The 16681-nt window shown below is 37.1% G+C and overlaps 1 protein-coding gene across 11 annotated transcripts in view; it reads right to left on the reverse strand.

The window, feature by feature from the left end:
* The window catches only part of CLOCK (clock circadian regulator), a 111389-nt gene that overhangs the window by 33647 nt on the left and 61061 nt on the right, over positions 1-16681 (reverse strand). For all 11 annotated transcript variants that reach the window (XM_061420197.1, XM_061420192.1, XM_061420199.1 and 8 more), the window contains 5 exons: positions 6045-6165; positions 2547-2660; positions 2292-2410; positions 450-532; positions 134-240 (listed from right to left, as the gene is read on the reverse strand). In XM_061420197.1, the coding sequence (XP_061276181.1) occupies positions 134-240; positions 450-532; positions 2292-2410; positions 2547-2660; positions 6045-6165 (544 nt within the window). The remainder of the gene's footprint in view (positions 1-133; positions 241-449; positions 533-2291; positions 2411-2546; positions 2661-6044; positions 6166-16681) is intronic.

Consider the following 16681-nt stretch of genomic DNA (forward strand, 5'->3'; position numbering starts at 1 on the left):
ATGCATACAAAAGAAATTTTTCCAATACATTTCAAAAATACAAAAATGGTCTGTTTTACCACCTTCTATTAATATGATAGTTATTTACAGATTAAAAAAAGTATTACCACCCGAAGTATTAAAATCTACTTACAGTGCTCATGACATTTTGCCAAATTTTCTAGGTCATCCACATGATAGTAATCATAGCCTGATGTTCCCAGAACTTCAAATGGCAAATATCCTATTATGGGTGGTGCCCTGAATTACATATAAAACAATCAATATTATGACTTTTTCCATTAATAAAAAGTACTCAACTACAAACCAATTTTGGGAGGAAACTTTATTTCTTAAATAATGGATAATGAGTTTGAGCATCCTGTCTAGAAAAAGTTTGTCTTTTAAATCCAATAATTTCAAGAATTATAATGATTAATCTTTTTATAGAATTTAAAAATGGGAGTTACCTGTGATCTAGAAATAGAAACTTCCACTCTAAACTATGTCTAGATGTAAACTCTTCATTGGGTTCTTCAACAGTGCACATTTCCTACAAATAAATAATTAAATTGAGAAATACTTTTCTGTGTACTCAGCAAATTATTAAATATTGCATCTGTATAAGTCATTTTTAGCTAACTTTTCCTTAAACATTTCTTTAAAAAAACATTTTTATTTTCTAGTACTAAGGAATGTGGCAATAAACACATGCAGGATTCTGGGGGAGTACTTCTCACTCCACACATTTCTCTATTCACTCACATGCCTATAAAGTCTCATTCTAATCTCTCTCCTGAATTATAGTTCTATATTTCTGTCTGGATGTTTCCACATACCACAAACTCAACATGTCCTAAAATGAACCAACTATTTTAATCCTCATATCCAGTTACATAATGTTCCATCTCATTAATGGAGGCATACCTGTACTGTGCCATTAAGTCTAAAATCTAATAGTCACAATACATTCATTTTCACCTTTCACCATCTAAATGGCCACTGCTAAATCCTTTCAGTTTCACCTTCTAAGTTGTTTTTTTTTTTTTTTAATCTATTCAATCCCATCCATCTTCAGGGTCTTAGTTTAGACTCTAGTTGCCACCACTGGCTCACATTATTGCAAAATATTCCAAACAAGTTTCCCTGTCCTTCAACCCATCTTCTATTCTGGCCACAATGACCTTATAAATACTCAAACATGATTGTATAATTTCCCTAACAGAAAAATCTTAATGGCTGCTCATTCCATTAGGACAAAATCTAAACAAGGAGAAACAAACAACAAAGAAAAAAACATGCATCACTGCCAGCGTCTGCTTACTTTTCTAACCTCATCTCTCAACATCCCTACCCTCCCTCCATTCACAGTAACCCTAGGCTTTAGTCGTATGCAACAATGTATTCCAACCTGCCCCTGTTCTTGAATGACCTTCTGCAGCACAATGTAGTGATTAAGAGTTTGGGTTTAGGAAAAAAAGGAATTAGAATCAATCTCAGTTCTACTACTTAATAGCTGTGACTCTGGGTAAGTAACTTAACTTCCCTAAGCCACAGTTTCCTTACATATAAAATGGTGATCGTATCACCATTTGTAAGTATTAGGTGAGATAATGCACGTAAACAGCATGTGGTAAGCATCCAAAAAGCATGTTACCACCACCATTACTTCCTACGATCAAAACGAGTAGAGTCAGAGTGGTTTAAGATCCTCTAACTGCTAATTCAGTACTTTGTCCTATGGTATTTCCCTAAATTTAAAATCTTAGCCTGGCTTATTTTCAGCCACTTTGTGGTTACTGAAGTCTTTCATTTTCTGACTTTACTACTAATCATCTACTTCCTGGACCCAGGATATAAAAATAAAATTATTTAATTGACTTTTAAAATTGAAAAGGTAAATTAAATGTAATAAGGTCACCTGTGTATTTCAAAAGAAAATTTCAAAAGCAATCTTTGGCTGTTCCCCTTTAATGTATTTGTGAACTATACAACAAAAGCACCTCAAAATTTTGCACAAAAGCAGGACAATGGTGATATATAACCACTGGTTAACAGCCAAAAATTTCACAAACCCAAATGAAATTTTTGGCCAACCCAACACAAGGTATATTATCAAAAAATTAGTTCTATAATTTGATGAGTGCTTTGATAACTCACTATTTGCTTCAAAAATATTATGATCATACATGTTTAATGACTCATGGCCATTACTACTTTAATGTTTACAGGAAGTATCTGGGAACAATTAAAAAAACAACAGATAGGACCCATAATATGAAGTGAAACCCTTCTGGGAAACAGAAACATACCTTAATGAACTGAGGTGTAGCTAATCTGACAGTAGCTACAAAACAAACTCTATCTTCATAAGAAGGCCTGTGAGTGCGTTGTATTGTTCCTTCAAAACCATTGTGTGCTGAAGTGGATACTAAAGCAATAAGGAAATGAATACCATCAGTTACTCCAGTAAAAATCTAGTTTTTACTAATACTTGAACATTTGTCTTTAAGAGCTTAAAATAACAACAAGTGAAAAAATATTGTAAGAGAAGCATTTTAACTTACCACTGTTTAAAGATTTGAAATTTCCTATAAATTTCACATATTCATAAGTAGATGGTTCCTTTGGGTCTATTGTTCCTCGAAGCATATGACAACAAAATTCTAACTGATTTTTTGCTGAAATAAGAGAAAAAATATAACGTATTTTGTGATTTATCATAAATAAGCCACACAAAGTAAGATTCTAATAGTTTTGTAAGTTTACAATTACTATTTTCTCATACAGAAGTCCTCAATGACATTGTGTTCAGTCCATAAAAGCAGAGTCTCTTCAGGAGATGATCTCACGTTGTCCTTAATAAAGAAGACAGATCTTCTGATACAAGTAACTCCATGTTCCCTCCATTTTTATTTGTCCTTCCTTGTCATTCATCACTCTAATCTCAAAGAAAGGTCTTGCTTCCTAGTCCAATTTTTTTTATCTCTACTTTAAACAGTCTTTCCCATCTTCCTTCTCTAGGACCACCAGAACCATTCATTCCTTTAGCATTCACATATGTCTTCTTTGGGTCCTTACCTTCTACTTTTAAATTTACTCAGGTCTTTTTTCATGCTATTGTTTTTAGTAACACAGATCTCCTTCCTTCTCATTATGTGCTCTAGTTTCCGTATGTTCACCCTCCTTAACTTCATGTATTATGGCTTTTGCCCTCACACTTCCACAGAAAGTGCTCTTCATTGTTTCTACCTCTTCATAAAACTCACATGTTTTCATTCCCATAGCATGAAACTTACCTTCCTACCTTATTGACTATTTCTCTCCCTTCTATTAATCAGTCAACTATAGACATTCACAAAAGTTCTTTTGATTGTAATCTATTATGCTTTACAAACTTACCAGCACTGACAAACTTATTTACTCCTAAATCTCTCTCACCAATTTTAACATTTTATGTAAGACCAAGTCTCATATCACTATTTTTCAGGACATTTGTACCTGACTGTTCCATCAGTAACTTAAATTCAAAATACTTGAAAGTGAATTTTTCCTTCTATCTTCCTAAGGCGGCTGTCATTCCCCTCTGTCCTATCTCCTTAGTTAGAAATCATATCAATTTGTTCTCTTTGTATCACCAGCTCAAAAACTAAATCTGTAACCAGGATCTGCTCTTTATTACACCAAGAACGCTCTGGTGAGTCATTTTTTCCACATGAGCAGCCAGTACCACCATTCTGGTATCGATGTTAAGTGACCTTGCATCTAGGTAACTGCAAAAATGTATTCTCTATGCCTCCACACTCTTGCCACTCAAACTCACCCTTGCCTACTACTCTTAGATTGTATTACTTTCCTCATTATTATTTCAGTACTCAAGGACTAATAACACCTCTCCACTTACAGTATCCAACTCATACTCTTCTGTTATTATTATCAATGGGTTTATCGTTAAACTCAGCAAGTTCAAACTCTTACCTTCTTCCTAAAACCTTCCCCACTGATGATCTCTAGCTGGTTTGACACCAGTGGCTAACACCAAGTCCTACCTAGTTCACCTCAACACTCACAGGCACGCTTTCTTCTCCATCCTTACTTCTACTGCTGTCCTTTTTAACTCAAGTCTAGTCATTTTCCCAAAATTTTCCACCTGAGAGATTTTCTTTTTGAACCACAAAACCACCCAAATCCCCTTTTTGCTGGCTTCTCAACGAAGTAAAAAATAAAAACCAAACTGTTAAGGATGAAATATCAGGCTTTATTTCCTTCTCTAGACACAAACACATCACTTGTACTACCTTACCTTCATGATGATACAAATGACCTATTTGGAGAATCCTGAATTTTCCTAGCAATTCCCCTCTGTTTTAAATCATGTTCATTCCTTTGGCATGAAACATCCTTTTCATCTGTGGAAATAACTTTATTTTGTATATCAGTCCATTGGGTCGCAAAGAGTGGGATGCAACTAAACTGAACTGACTTCAAATACTGTTGTTTACAGGCGTATAACTGGCCTCTGCATCACTATATCCAACCCAAATCTTTCTCCTAGATGAAAGACTAGAGTAGTCGCTTAGTCATGTCATAGAAGAATTTGGTTTTTTAACAAGTATAAATAAGCTTCAAATGTATTCTCCTGGTCTCTTAACTACTCTCAACTTCTTCTGAAAGGCTATTTATTCTTATCAAAAACATACATTCACACATACTTACATGTGTGTATATGTGTATCTCAACTGTTGAACAGTTAATGTTCTACATAATCAAAGATTCAAAATATGAAGAAACTTTAAAATGATTAATGTTAGTTTCCCTTGTAGCTCAGATGGTAAAGAATCTGCCTGCAATGCAGGAGACCTGGGTTCAATCCCTGGGTCAGGAAGATCCCCTGGAGAAGGAAATGGCAACCCACTCTGGCATTTTTGCCTGGAGAATCCCACGGACAGAGGAGCCTGGTGGGCTATGGTTCATGGGGTTGCTAGAGTTGGACATGACTTAGCAACTAAACCATCACCACTATAAGAAAAGTCAAAATTTAAAAGCCATGAAAAAAGTAGTTAAAGAAGACATCTAATAGCTAATGGCCAAATGTAGAGCTGTCATGATTTCAGACTTTACACAGGATAATTTATTCAAGAAAACGAGGGGTGGGAGGGAAGTTCCAGAGGGAGGGGATATATGTATACTTACGGCTGATTCACATTGCTGTGTGGCAGAAACCAACACAACATTGTAAAACAATTATCTTCCAGTTTAAAATGAAAAAAAAAAAAAGAAAGAAAAGAAAACAAGGTATTCATTGACCAGATATTCTGGTCAATGAATCTAGAAGAAAAGTCAGATTACACGACAACATTTTATACTTATTAAAGGCAGGACTACACTTCCCTATTCTTGGCATTTCTATTACATAGCACAAGTGTCTGTTACACTGCTGCTTTGTTGTTTACTCGCCAAGTCATGTCCGACTCTTTTGCGACCCCATGGACTGTACCACGCTAGGCTCCTATGTCCATGGGATTTCCCAGGCAAGAACACTGGAGTGGTTTGGAGTGGGTTGTCATTTCCTTCTCCATGGGGTCTTCCCAACCCAGAAATCAAACCTGCATCTCTGCATTAGACATATCCAATAAATTATTGTTTAATTCTGCTTAATAGAGCACAAAATTTCTTTAAGTAATTTTATAAAAAACATGTTTTGTCTCATAGTTTCAGTGTTCAATTGGTTAGTGATGGTGAAAATAAAAACCCTTTATTTTCTCTTACTACAGTAAGATTTTATATAAACATTAATAAGAATATATTGCTGAGTTCCATTTTTCTGTAAAATAGTTTTATGGCATATTATAACAGATGAGATTTCACTGTATTCTGGAACAGAGTTCAGACTTTTAACATGGTCATAATTCCATTATATTTTAATATTTAAAAAGGATCTAACAGGGGATTTGGGATGATGCTATGTATTAATTTGGTTAAACATATCTCTGTCAAGAAATTACAAAAGTAAAGGATAATGCAACCAAATCCGTTTAACTTTTCGCTTAAGAGGTACTACTTACATTTTAAATATTCAGGGGTTAATGAATCACTTTCCAGCAGATGGGTAGAGAGTATTTTATAAACTTCTGAATGTTCCCCCTCTGGGATAAAATTAAATATACTTTGATCCACAAGATCTGACTAAAAAAGAAATTTTTAAAAATTAAATAATTACAGTGATTCAAGAGAAATTTATTTTAAAAATATATAATCACTCTTAAACACCAGACGAGCATATGGTTGACATCTCATTATCTGTAAACAGTGACAAATATCAAGTTTCAGAGTACAACTCAAAAGACAAGATTAAGAAGGTGAAAAAAGTTTCCATAATCTCACTGTCTCTGATACGAGCATCATCAGATTCATGATCAATATGACCTTTGAAAGTTTTGTAACTTGTAAGTTTCACCACATGTGAACATGTAAAATATAACAGGACTAAGAAAGCTTATTAGAAGAATCTCTGGCTACCAGATATAGCCTTACTATACACACCAATCTCTGGTGAGCGGGGTATACGCTACAAATAAAGGACCACAGGACGGCCCACAGGCTACATGAAGAGAAGACTTGACTTTGACGTCAGTTCAATCGCCCAATGTGTCCTTTCTTTATTTTATCTTTTCCAGTCATCTAACCTGTATCCCACTGTCAAAAAGTCATGCTTTAAGATAAACAACCTCTTTCTAAATTCCATATATATGCGTTAGTATACTGTATTGGTGTTTTTCCTTCTGGCTTACTTCACTCTGTATAATAGGCTCCAGTTTCATCCACCTCATTAGAACTGATTGAAATGTATTCTTTTTAATGGCTGAGTAATACTCCATTGTGTATATGTACCACTACTTTCTTATCCATTCATCTGCTGATGGACATCTAGGTTGCTTCCATGTCCTGGCTATTATAAACAGTGCTGCGATGAACATTGGGGTACACCTGTCTCTTTCCCTTCTGGTTTCCTCAGTGTGTATGCCCAGCAGTGGGATTGCTGGATCATAAGGCAGTTCTAGTTCCAGTTTTTTAAGGAATCTCCACACTGTTCTCCATAGTGGCTGTACTAGTTTGCATTCCCACCAACAGCGTAAGAGGGTTCCCTTTTCTCCACACCCTCTCCAGCATTTATTATTTGTAGACTTTTGGATCGCAGCCATTCTGACTGGTGTGAAATGGTACCTCATAGTGGTTTTGATTTGCATTTCTCTGATAATGAGTGATGTTGAGCATCTTTTCATGTGTTTGTTAGCCATCTGTATGTCTTCTTTGGAGAAATGTCTATTTAGTTCTTTGGCCCATTTTTTGATTGGGTCATTTATTTTTCTGGAGTTGAGCTGTAGGAGTTGCTTGTATATTTTTGAGATTAGTTGTTTGTCGGTTGCTTCATTTGCTATTATTTTCTCCCATTCTGAAGGCTGTCTTTTCACCTTGCTAATAGTTTCCTTTGATGTACAGAAGCTTTTAAGGTTAATTAGGTCCCATTTGTTTATTTTTGCTTTTATATCCAATATTCTGGGAAAACTAATACAATTATGTAAAGTTTAAAAAAAAAAAAGATAAACAACCTCTTCCCGAAAAAGCTGACTTACATGCTGAGCATTATAATCTATGCTAAGATATGGCTTTAATCAACAGTAATCTGACCAGCAAGAGGTTGCCGACAATGTGACATGGCTGTGGAATCCAAAGCGAATAGGACAGCACCAGTCCATAAGAACCATGGACAATAAAACTTTAGTGAGATCACGTATGTGTGCATGCTAAGTTGCTTCAGTCATGTCTGACTCTGTGCAACCCCATGGACTGTAGCCTTGTCAGACCCCTCTGTCCATGAGATTCTCTAGGCAAGAATACAGGAGTGGGTTGCCATGCCCTTCTCTAGGGAATCTTCCCGACCCAGGGATCCAACCCACATCCCATGTCTCCTGAATTGGCAGGCGAGTTTTTTACCACTACATTTCCTGCCAAATCCCATCCAGTCTACTTGGTTTCTCTGCATTTCAAACTGCTCTGTGAAATCCTGGGGATAATGAAGTGATAGCTCCAAGACTATGGAAGGCAAGGGAGGTGAAAAGAAACTGTGAAGACAGGGCTAAGGGTTCCACTAAGTAGTTTCACTTTTATTTCCTATTTCAAATATTTTTAAGATTGTTCAAAACAAAAAACCTCAAACAATAACAAAAAACAGAGAGCCACTGAGGATGGTAAGAGGCAGGATAGGGGTGTTTACCACTCTCATACAAGCCATATACACTTTCTTCAGTCCTTTCTCTAGCCTTCAAAGTACACGCCATGAAGTGAATCTTTCCCCTCTCTCACCACGTTTGTACTCTTCTGTCTTTCACAGACCAGCTGAAATTACTTCCTCCAAAAATATGTCTTTTAACTGCATTGTTGTTGTTCATTGTCCAGTTGCTAACTCATGTCCAACTCTTTATGACCCCATGGACTGCAGCACACCAGGCTCCTCACTCCTCCACTAACTCCTAGAGTTTGTGTCCACTGAGTCGGTGATGCTATCTAACCATCTCATCCTCTCCCCCATCTCCTTTTACCTTCAATCTTTGCCAGCATCAGGGTCTTTTCAAATGAGTCAGCTCTGCACATCAGGTGGTCAGAGTATTGGAGCTTCAGCTTTAGCATCAGTCCTTCCAATGAATATTCGGATTGATTTCCTTTAGGATTGACTGGTTTGATCTCCTTGCTGTCCAAGGGACTTTCAAGAGTCTTCTCAAGCACCTCAATTCAAAAGCATCAATTCTTTGGTGCTGAGCCTCCTCCCTGGTTCAACTCTCACATCTATATATAACTACTAGGAAAACCATAGCTTTGACTATTAATATATGGACCTTTGTCATCAAAGTGATGTTTCTGCTTTCAACATGCAGTCTCGATTTGTCATAGCTTTTCCAAGGAGCAAGTCTTTTATTTCACGGCTACAGTCATTGTCCGCAGTGATTTTGGAACCCCCCCAAATAAAATCTATCCCTGCTTCCACTTTTTCCCCTTCTATTTGCCCAGAAGTGATGGAATCAGATGCCACAATCTTAATTTTTTAATGCTGAGTTTCAAGCCAGCTTTTTCTCTCTCTTCTTTCACTTTCATCAAGAGGTTCTTTACTTCCTCTTCATTTTCTGCCATTAGATTGGTATCCTGTACATATCTGAGGCTGTAGATATTTCTCCTGGTAATCATGATTCTAGCTTGTGATTCATGCAGCTCGGCATTTTACATGATGTACCCTACATAGAAGTTAAATAAGCAGAATGACAGAATACAGCTTTTTCACACTCCTTCCCCAATTTTGAACCAGTCCCTTGCTCCATGTCTGGTTCTAACTGTTGCTTCCTGACCAGCATAGTTTTCTCGGGAAAGAGGTAAGGTGGTCTGGTACTCCCATCTCTTGAAGAATTTTTTAGTTTGTTGTGACCCACAGGGTCAAAGGCTTTAGCATAGTCAATAAAGCAGAATTAGACGTTCTTCTGGAATTCCCTTGCTTTTTTCATGACCCAACAAACGTTGGCAATTTGATCTCTGGTTCCTCTGACTCTTCTAAACCCAACTTGGAAGTTCTTGGTTCACGTAAGTGTTGAAGCCTAACTTGAAGGATTTTGAGCACAGCCTTGCTAGCATGTGAAATGAGCACAACTGTACAGCAGTTTAAACATTCTTTGACACTGGAATGAAAACTGACTTTTTCCAGTCCAGTGGCCACTGCTGAGTTTTCCAAATTTGTTGAAACACTGAGTGCAGCACTTTAAAGCACCATCTTTCAGGGTTTTAAATAGCTGAGCTGGAATTCCATCACCTCCACTAGCTTTATTCATAGTAATGTTTCCTAAGGCCCACTTGACTTCTCACTTCAGGATGTCCAGGTTTAGGTGAATGACCATACCATCATGGTTATCTGGGTCATGAAGATCTTTTTTGTAGAGTTCTTCTGTGTATTCTTGACATCTCTTAATCTCATCTGCTTCTGTTAGGTCCATACCATTTCTTTCCTTTATCGTGCCCATCCTTGCATGAAATGTTACCTTCGTATCTCCAGTTTCATTGAAGAGATCGCTAGTCTTTTCCTTTCTATTGTCTTCCTCTATTTCTTTTCATTGTTCATTAAAGAAGCCCTTTTTATCTTTCCTTGCTCTTCTGTGGAACTCCCTGCATTCAGTTGCACATACTTGCCGGGAGCCGGCATATTGCATATTGAGTGCATATTGCATATTGAGTGCAGCACTTTCCACAGCATCATCTTTCAGGATCTGGAATAGAATTGATTTGAATAGAACAGAATTGCCGAAGAATTGATGCTTTTGAACTGTGGTGTTGGAGAAGACTCTTGAGAGTCCCTTGGACTGCAAGGAGATCCAACCAGTCCATCCTGAAGGAAATCCACCCTGAATATTCACTGGAAGGACTGATGCTGAAGCTGAAGCTTCAATACTCTGGCCACCTGAAGCCAAGAGCCAACTCACTGGAAAAGACCCTGTTGCTGGAAAAGATTGAGGGCAGGAGGAGAAGGGGGTATGAAATGACTGGATGGCATCATCAACATAATGCACATGAGTTTGAGCAAACTGGGAGATAGTGAAGGACAGGGAAGCCTGGCTTGCTGCTGTTCACAGGGTTGCAAAAAGTTGCACACAACTTAGCAACTGAACAACCACAGAGAATGAAGTGGGTCAAAGTGGTAAAGATGTTCAGTTGTGCATGTGTCTAGTGGTGAAAGTAAAGTCCAAAGCTGTAAATAACAGTACTGCTGCTATTAATAATAGGAACTTGGAATGTTAGGTCCAGGAATCAAGGTAAATTGGAAGTGATCAAGCAGGAGATGGCAAGAGTGAACAACGACATCTTAGCAATCAGTGAACTAAAATAGATGGAAATGGGTGAATTTAATTCAAATAACCATTATATCTACTACTCTGGGCAAAAATCCCTTAGAAGAAATGGAGTAGCCCTCATAGTCAACAAAAGGGTCCAAAATGCAGTACTTGGGTACAACCTCAAAACCAACAGAATGATCTTGGTTCATTTCCAAGGCAAACCATTCAACATCACAGTAATATGCTCCAATCACTGGTGCCAAAGAAGCTGAAGTTGACCAATTCTATGAAGACCTACAACACCTTCTAGAACTAACACCAGAAAAAGATGTCCTTTTCATCATAGAGGATTAAAATGCAAAAGTAGAAGTCAAGAGATAACTGGAGAGTAACAGGGAAGTCTGGCCTTTGGAGTAGTACAAAATGAAGCAGGGCAAAGGCTAACAGAGTTTTGTCAAGAGAATGTGCTAGTCAAAGCAAACAACCTTTTCCAACAACTCTACACATGGATATCGCCAGATAATCAATACCAAAATCACACTGATTATGTTCCTTGCATCCAAGATGGAGAAGTTCTATACAGTCAGCAAAAACAAGACCTGGAGCTGACTGTGGCACAGATCATGAGCTCCTTTTTGCAAAACTCAGGCATAAACTGAAGAAGGTAGGACATTCAGATATGACCTAAATCAAATAAATCCCTTATGATTATACCATGGAAGTGATGAATAGATTCAAGGGTAAGAGTGCCTCAAGGGCTATGGACAGAGCATAAGGAACAAAGATTCTGGCCCTTTTGATAGGCTTTATTTACTTATTTCAAATATTTGTTTTCTTATTAAAAATATTTATTTGCAAATAGGGAAGTCCAAATAATCATATAACTACTTTAAAAATTCTAGATTTTTATTTCTGTATACTGCATTTACACCAAACATTGTACTGACTTTCTTAATACACACTTGTGTTTATATTTCAAAATTTTCAAGAAAAATAGATAATGAAAAGCTCATACAATATCTTAATAATAGCAGTGTTATTCCTGGACTCTGTCAGGCTATGTAAAATGGTTAATCTTCCTCCCTGTATTACATGGTAACAAATTTAATATACTTTCTTCTCAGGAACACATTTAAGCAAGTGGGAGGAAAGCAATTTTGAATTGTAAAACTTTACCAATTTTAAGTTCCCAGTAGACAGACTTTATGTCTTGGTATTCCCACTAAATAACTGAACAATTCTCTGGGGTTCATATATGTTTTTAACAAACACAAAGGGGCTGGGCGAAAAATGTCTAAACTCCCTTCTGCCCTGGAGGTGGTACAACCCTATCATTTTGTTGTAGAAAACCACTTCAGGAACGAAAAAAAAAAATCCATAATTTCCTTTCCCGATTAGTAGCCACAAATAGGTTAAAATTTACCTAAATTAGTTTCATAAGTACGACATGACAAAATTAAGAAAAAATTTTTTCCAAGACCTATAGAATCAGACATGCAATTTTACAGCTAGATTTAAAATTTTAATTAAAAACTGTTAAGTCATACTGACCACTGATTAAGATGGCAAATTTTAACTTCTCAACAGAACTGAATTATAAACACTAAAGCTTTATAGAGATTTTCTAATGTTTCTTCCCCTCCGGACAAGAGTCAAGAATATATTTCAGATAAAATGGTTATGTATGTTAAAACAGAAAGAAAGGGACACCACTGTTTTAAATCTTTTGCTTAGCATCTGTTACAGTTTAATTATTAATGGCAGGCCAAAAGAGAAAAATCACTTTTTTTTTCCTTGTTGGGTTTGATCCTAAACAAGTTTTATTTCATTATATTAAAACATCCTCTGGGGACTTCCTTGGTGGTTCAGTGGCTAGGAATCTACACTCCCAATGCAGGGGGCCTGGGTTCGATCCCTGGTCGGAGAACTAGATCCCACATGCCACAACTAAAAAAAATCCTGCATACCACAAGAAAGATCCTAGGTGCTACAACTAAGACCCAGCTCAGCCAAATAAACAATACAATAGAGCAATGTAAGTGATGTGAGGAAAAGTATCCATCGTAACTGGAGAGCAGTTAAAAAAAAAAAAAGAACCAAAAAAAACCTGTTTTACTAAAGGATACTATTAACTCCGTATGCAATGAAATGGGTCTGCTTTATCAGCAGCAATCTCTTCTGCCCCAAAACTCACCTACTGGTCTCTATACATGCTTTGGGTGACACCAATGGTTAAAAACACCCAGAAGATGTTACTAACAGAGGAAGCTGGGTAGGCACATACGGGAACTCTGTACTATCTTCTTAATTTTTCTATAAATGTAAAAATAGCTCCAAAATTAACTTTTTTTTTTTAATCCAGAAGGCAATGAGAAGGTCATAAAGCTTTTCATTGAGGGGAGTATGTTAATTATTTAACAGCTGGGTCCTAACTAGGTCTGTTGCACACGTTTGTTATTTCAATATGCCATGAAATATTCCCTTACTAAAGATCCAGTGTGGCATTAGGAAGGAATCTTTAAAACATCTATTTCAAATAATCTACTCACTTTCTTATACTCAATCAATAATTACTAAGTGCCTCACTAAGAAATTAGCCAGCATATGTGGATACAGAGATAAAGTCCCTGCACTTAGAAAGCTTACCATTATTATCCAAATAAACAGAAAATTACAATTCACTGTAAGTGTCATGGTGGCAGCAGGTATAAGGTAACATGAGAACAGAGAGAAAAGGCATCTAATTCTCAGTGAAGTCCAGGAAAAGTGCCCAAGAAGCAGGCATTCTAAAAGTCTGACCACACTGTAAATTACACCCTGATTATGACTAAAGATTATATAGTTTTTAAAAATACATAACTGAAAGAAAATCCAATAAAATTGTTTATAGGTTTAAAAGCCTATAATTATACATTTATTCAAATTACTCAACCTTATTACAGTTGATTTATAGTATTATTAGTTTTAGGTGTACAACATTAATGAATCAATTGTTTTAATAGATTACACTTCACTTAAAGTTATTGCAAAATAATGGCTATATTTCCCTGTGCTAGACAATATATTCCTGTTGCTTGGCTTTTATACCTCGCATGGGTAATCCCCTCCCCCATCACACCCCTCTCCCATCCCCTTCCACACTGATAACCGCTAGTTTTTCTTTACCTGTGAGTCTGCTTCTGTTTTGTTATAGTCATTCTTTTGTTTTATTTATTATTCAATCTTATCTTAGTCATATCATAATCCTACAAAGGATTTCTTCCCCTGGCTTTTCTTACTATGCAAATTTTTTCTAAAGGAAACAATTGTCCAGAAAAATTCAGTTATCAGTCTGTCCTTTGGTCTGCCCCCAGAGAAGCAGTAAAGCCAAGTCATTTTCTGTGTGACACAGAAATCAGCAAATTATTTACTGCCTGGCTTTCAGAAACAAAGTTCCCTTATAGAATCTGGCCTTTTAAGTACAGAGTAAATTCTCTTCATGAAGTACAAAACAGCAGCGTAATCAGAGGGAAGGAGATACTGCTTTTCAACATCTCTTTAAAGAAATCTTTACAGAATAGATAACTTTGTACCGTTACACATTTTCAAGAGATGGTATTTTAAGAGTAATATATAAGTAACTTCAAAATAATTACATCCAAACCCCATTTAAGCCAATAAGTTAGGGGGTTCCCAGAGAAAGAGAACCAGAAATAGCTTTCTTGACATAAGAGAAGCCATTCTGTAATCTAAGCCTGGCCACAATGCTTGCCCTTGAAGGAATATTAGTAATGAATGATCTTAAGGGAACAAAGGAATACAGGAACAGAGAAAGGGCAGGCAAACAACACTGCAGTGAAAGCAGAGTTCCAGTTCCTCCTCAAAGGATATATATAAAATATGCCTGAGTTCTATAGGAAACCAAGGCCCTCTGCTAAGTGGAGAATATGATGATGAAGTTGACCCTTTCTCACTTCAATCAAGTAAAGCTTAGATGCTGTTGACCTTTGCCCTACTTTTATACTGAATTCTCCTCCACTCAGGTCCCTTCATGAATATACATGTATTCTTAGCTTAAAAACTCCCTAATTTTGCTGTTCGGAGAGATATTGCTTTGGGAAAGATATTTCCCAAAGTATCTTTGGTGTTCTTACTTGCTGCAAGTAATAATAAATCCTTCCTTCTCCTAATCTTTGGCTTGGCTGTGTCTAATGGCTTGACGGAGAAGGCAATGGCACCCCACTCCAGTACTCTTGCCTGGAAACTCCCATGGACGGAGGAGCCTGGTAGGCTGCAGTCCATGGGGTCACGAAGAGTAGGACACTGGACATGACTTCACTTTCACTTTCCCTTTTCACTTTCATGCATTGGAGAAGGAAATGGCAACCCACTCCAGTGTTCTTGCCTGGAGAATCCCAGGGACGGGGGAGCCTGGTGGGCTGCCGTCTGTGGGGTCGCACAGAGTTGGACATGACTGAAGCGACTTAGCAGCAGCAGCAATGGCTTGAGACATCCACCAAGAGGCAAACCCATTTTTGTGTAACATCACCTTAGATGAGAATATTACATATTCAACAAAAACTTCAAATTCATAAAAACTGTGAACTGGAGCACAGCACCTAGCATAGTATCTGGTAGCATAGATGTTCAATAAATATATGTTAAGTAAAACAGCAAAGACATAATTCAGATACTCACCATTCTAATCAAAATTTACATATAATTCTTTTCTGCTCATATTAAGAACAAATGGAATATGGGAATTAAAATATTATCAACTCAAGCCACAGAGCACAGAAGTTCTGTATCTATTATTTTCAGCATGTTCTTCTAAGTCATTCTTTTGAGAAAATTATTATTTAGCTGCAACAAATATCTCAGTAGAAATTTAGTTATTCCCAAGATATTTTCAATGAATAAGTGACATCACCACCACACTGATTAACGTTAATAGTGAAAACTCAGCATTAGAATAAAGAAGACAGGAAGAATAGAGGTGAAAGTAGGAGTTGAATATTTAGTTACTACAGATGAGAGTCCTGACTGACCTGAAAAAATACAGCCATACTAAAACGAAGACATGCTTAGAGGTCTCATCCCCACTCTGATCATTGTTCAACAGTGTTCTGGGGCTTCACTTCTTAAGGTTTTAGAATATTTAAAAATAGGCATTAAGTGAGAAAGATGGGGTGGGAGGTAGGAGGGAGGTTCAAGAGGGAGGGGACATATGTATACCTAATGCTCAAAATTCTCCAAGCCAGGCTTCAGCAATATGTGAACCGTGAACTTCCTGATGTTCAAGCTGGTTTTAGAAAAGGCAGAGGAACCAGGGATCAAATTGCCAACATCTGCTGGATCATAGAAAAAGCAAGAGAGTTCCAGAAAAACATCTATTTCTGCTTTATTGACTATGCCAAAGCCTTTGACTGTGTGGATCACAATAAACTGTGGACAATTCTGAAAGAAATGGGAATACCAGACCACCTGATCTGTCTCTTGAGAAATTTGTATGCAGGTCAGGAAGCAACAGTTAGAACTGGACATGGAACAACAGACTGGTTCCAAACAGGAAAAGGAATTCGTCAAGGCTGTATATTGTCACCCTGTTTATTTAACTTATATGCAGAGTACATCATGAGAAACGCTGGACTGGAAGAAACACAAGCTGGAATCAAGACTGCCGGGAGAAATATCAATAACCTCAGATATGCAGATGACACCACCCTTATGGCAGAAAGTGAAGAGGAACTCAAAAGCCTCTTGATGAAAGTGAAAGCGGAGAGTGAAAACATTGGCTTAAAGCTCAACGTTCAGAAAACAAAGATCATGGCATGCAGTCCCACCACTTCATGGGA

Source organism: Bos javanicus, chromosome 6, assembly GCF_032452875.1.
Source record: "Bos javanicus breed banteng chromosome 6, ARS-OSU_banteng_1.0, whole genome shotgun sequence".
NCBI classification, from domain to species: domain Eukaryota; kingdom Metazoa; phylum Chordata; class Mammalia; order Artiodactyla; family Bovidae; genus Bos; species Bos javanicus.